The sequence below is a fragment of the Theobroma umbraticum genome, unplaced genomic scaffold, assembly GCF_002168275.2.
Source record: "Theobroma umbraticum cultivar Fairchild unplaced genomic scaffold, ASM216827v3 scaffold_228.0, whole genome shotgun sequence".
Lineage (NCBI taxonomy): Eukaryota > Viridiplantae > Streptophyta > Magnoliopsida > Malvales > Malvaceae > Theobroma > Theobroma umbraticum.
This window is the reverse complement of record NW_018397274.1, coordinates 2,787,449-2,791,069: the sequence shown is the minus strand read 5'-3', so window position 1 is coordinate 2,791,069 and position 3,621 is coordinate 2,787,449. Positions and strand designations below refer to the sequence as shown.

At 34.9% G+C, this 3,621-nt stretch overlaps 1 protein-coding gene across 1 annotated transcript in view; it reads left to right on the top strand.

Annotated features, from left to right (window-relative positions):
* LOC110427347 (putative leucine-rich repeat receptor-like serine/threonine-protein kinase At2g24130) overlaps positions 1–2,177 on the top strand; it is a 12,944-nt gene extending 10,767 nt beyond the window's left edge. Inside the window, 2 exon segments of the mRNA XM_089785469.1 lie at positions 1–1,121; positions 1,620–2,177. The exon segment at positions 1–1,121 is cut by the window's left edge and continues 682 nt beyond it. Coding sequence (XP_089641595.1) covers positions 1–1,121; positions 1,620–2,032 — 1,534 coding nt within the window. The 3' untranslated portion in view covers positions 2,033–2,177.
* The last annotated feature ends 1,444 nt before the right edge of the window (positions 2,178–3,621 follow it).

Here is a 3,621-nt window from a genome sequence, read left to right as displayed (position 1 = left end):
GAACAACCTCAGTGGGAATATCTTCCCCCAGATATCAAGCTGTATCGCGGTGCAGAGGATAAATTTGTCACACAATGCTCTTGAAGGCCAGCTTCCAGATTCTCTAGGTGATCTGAGGAACCTCGAGTCGTTTGATGTGTCAAGCAACAAAATATCTGGAATGATACCAAGGAGCCTGAGCAAAATTAATCTCACATTTCTGAATCTCTCTTATAACAACTTTGAAGGAATGATTCCCTCTGGTGGCATCTTCAATTCAGCTACAAATATGTCATTTTTAGGCAATCCACGTCTATGTGGAGCAGCTTCAAGTACACCCATTTGCCCTCGAAATAAACACTGGTTTCGATCACGTATGTTCCTGATTATTTTTATCATAGTCATAGTTGTGTCAGTGCTCTTATCTGCAGTATGCTTTATGATTGGAATCCGCCGTCTTAAACTAATGGTTTCTTCGAGGAAAATTGACAGATCAAGTAAGCCACCAACACCAGAAATAATGCACAACTTCCCCAGAATCACTTACAGAGAACTGTTAGAGGCCACTGGAGGATTTGATGACCACAAGTTAATTGGAACCGGTAGCTATGGACGTGTTTACAGAGGAGTTCTTCAAGATGGGACAATCATTGCTGTAAAGGTGTTACATTTGCAGACCGGCGATTCAACCAAAAGTTTCAACAGAGAATGCCAAGTTCTGAAGAGGATTAGGCATAGAAACCTCATTCGGATTATAACAGCATGTAGTTTACCTGATTTCAAGGGTTTGGTTCTTCCTTATATGGCGAATGGAAGCTTGGAGAGCCGTCTCTATCCACATTCTGAGTCAGGTTTGGGTTCAGGCTCCTCAGATTTAAGTCTAATTCAGAGAGTGAGCATTTGCAGTGACATTGCAGAAGGGATGGCCTATCTGCATCACCATTCTCCGGTTAGAGTCATACACTGTGATCTAAAGCCCAGCAATGTTCTTCTAAATGATGACATGACGGCACTTGTTTCGGACTTTGGGATTGCAAGGCTGGTTATGACAGTTGGAGGTGGTAATGGAGCTGGGGCTACAGAGAACGTGGGAACATCTACTGCAAATATGTTATATGGATCCATCGGCTACATTGCACCAGGTATCGATTCCTCCTTTTGTCTCTAGACTTGATGTTAGAATAAACCAAAATAAACAATGGCAGAAGATGAAGAAGAAGGATTTTTCTTTCAGAACTTAAACTTGATATTCACAAAAGGTAAACTGCGAAATAGTCAACGAGATCAATTTGTTTAAGGCGAAAGCATCATCATCTCTATTCTCCTACATGAACCAATTTTAATTCATTTCTAAGAATCCAAAACAAACCATACCTTCATCCCAAATTTCAAACCATTTCATCATAGAACTACAAGAGAAACATTAAAATAGCACACTCCACCGTACAGAAGCCTTGTTCGCTTGTCAAATTATCATTTTTCTGCATGTTTCACATATCAATATCAGAGGTATTGTAGACATTGTACCCTTTCTTTTTAAGCAGAAAACTGTTTCAGTCTTTCTAGGGAGGTTTTCTTTTGAAAAAATGGTGTCTTAAATTCAAACTGATACATGTAACTCATTCAATTGTATATTGCAGAGTATGGATTTGGATCCAATACATCTATCAGGGGAGATGTATACAGCTTTGGAGTTTTAGTTCTTGAGATGGTGACCAGAAAACGACCAACTGATGAAATGTTTGTTGGTGGTTTAAACCTGCACAGATGGGTCAAGAGTCACTACCCTAGAAGGCTGGAAAAAGTGGTTGACTCATCTTTGATCAGAGCTTCAAGAGATCAGTCCCCTGAAGTGACAAGGATGTGGGAAGTTGCAATTGGAGAATTGATTGAATTGGGTATTCTTTGCACTCAGGAAGCTCCCACTACTAGGCCTACCATGCTTGATGCTGCTGATGACCTGGACCGTCTTAAAAGATACCTTAGTGGGGATGCTACCTTGACATTCGCCTCATCTCTTGGAATTTCTTCTTCCACTCTAGGTGATGACTAACAGCTTTTCCATTTGTTGTACATAGACTGCATTCTACTGTTGCTATTTTGGAAAGTTTCGCATGGAATCTATCAGAATGGTCAGCAAAGATGGTTTGAGAATAATATCTGATGACTAAAACACAAATATAGATTTTTGGCATTATTATTTTAGCCCTTAAAAATAAAGTTCTTTTTTATTCTAACTATTTTTAGTTAAGAAAAAAGATTTTTTTAATGAAATTGCCTTTCATAAAATCTCTTCATATTCAAACACATATGTTGAAGGAGAATGTTGTTACATATCATGTTGAAAAAAAATTTATTACACACTATTTTTTTTTAGGATTGCAGGAAATGTAACAAATAAAATAACGCCAAAAACTAGTTATCTAAATTTTAGAATTTTGGATAATATCTTTTTGTCCAAATTCATTTTATCCTAGCATAATGTTGACCTTGAATAACTTTTCAATACTTCTTATTTTTCATGTCAAATTTCATTTTTATTTTAAATTTTATCTATATCTTGAAGAAGTTTAAATCCAAGAGTTTATGTCATAGTGAAATATAAAGACAGAGGCTCAGTTACACATTTTAAAAAATGTTATTATGACACGTCATGTTCAAAAAAATATTGTTATAATTAAAAAAAATTATTACACATTTTAACCACAAAGGTTTATATTGCAGTGAAATATAAAATAACAAGTTACACGTTATGTTTAAAAAATATTGTTGTTACATGCAATATTCAAAAAACTTTTGCTACACGCTATTTTAAAAAAAAAATATTGTTACATGTAGACATATACAAAAACATGTTATTACACACCATGCCATATTCAATAGATTTATTACACTCCTAATGCATTAGAGTTGTCGCATACATATATGGCATGTAAGAGCTCTAAGTAGTGTTCTAATTTACAAATTTCATTTCAATTATAACTTCAACCTATCAACTTTTGGATTTTGTGAATGTAAATCAATTGTTAATTTTTTAAAAAAATTTAGAAAAAAGACAAGATCTCTGAAAATTTTTAGAAAAAAAAGAAAGATGGATAGAGTAAGAGACTTTGGAAGAAAAAACTCTCTCACCTTCATTTAGAATTGTTTAGGTAGATAGACAGATAGATATAACTACAAAATATCAAAAATCAAAACGACACTGAAAGCCTAAACAGATCTTACACAGTTCAGCAGAAGATGTTATACATTAAAGATTCAATAGTAGATGTTACACACTAAGGTCAAAGCTTCACTAAATGTTACACATAAAGGCCAAAGCTTCAACATCAAATATTACATTCCAAAGCTTTCTTCTTCCTACCGATGTTACATGTTAAAGCATGAATCACTTTGTTGCACACCGAGGCATATTCTACCAGACTTGAGTCACTAAAAAACTCAATACCAATAAACCCAAAAATATATTATTACTCACCATGCCATACTTTTTTGTCTGTAGATCGACGATAATATGGCGAGATAACAAAAGATAGACAAAGAGAGAGTTTTGTGAATGTAAACCAATAAACCCAAGAACATATTGTTCCTTGCCATGTCATGCTTTTTGGTTTATAAATCAACGACGATATGACGAGATGG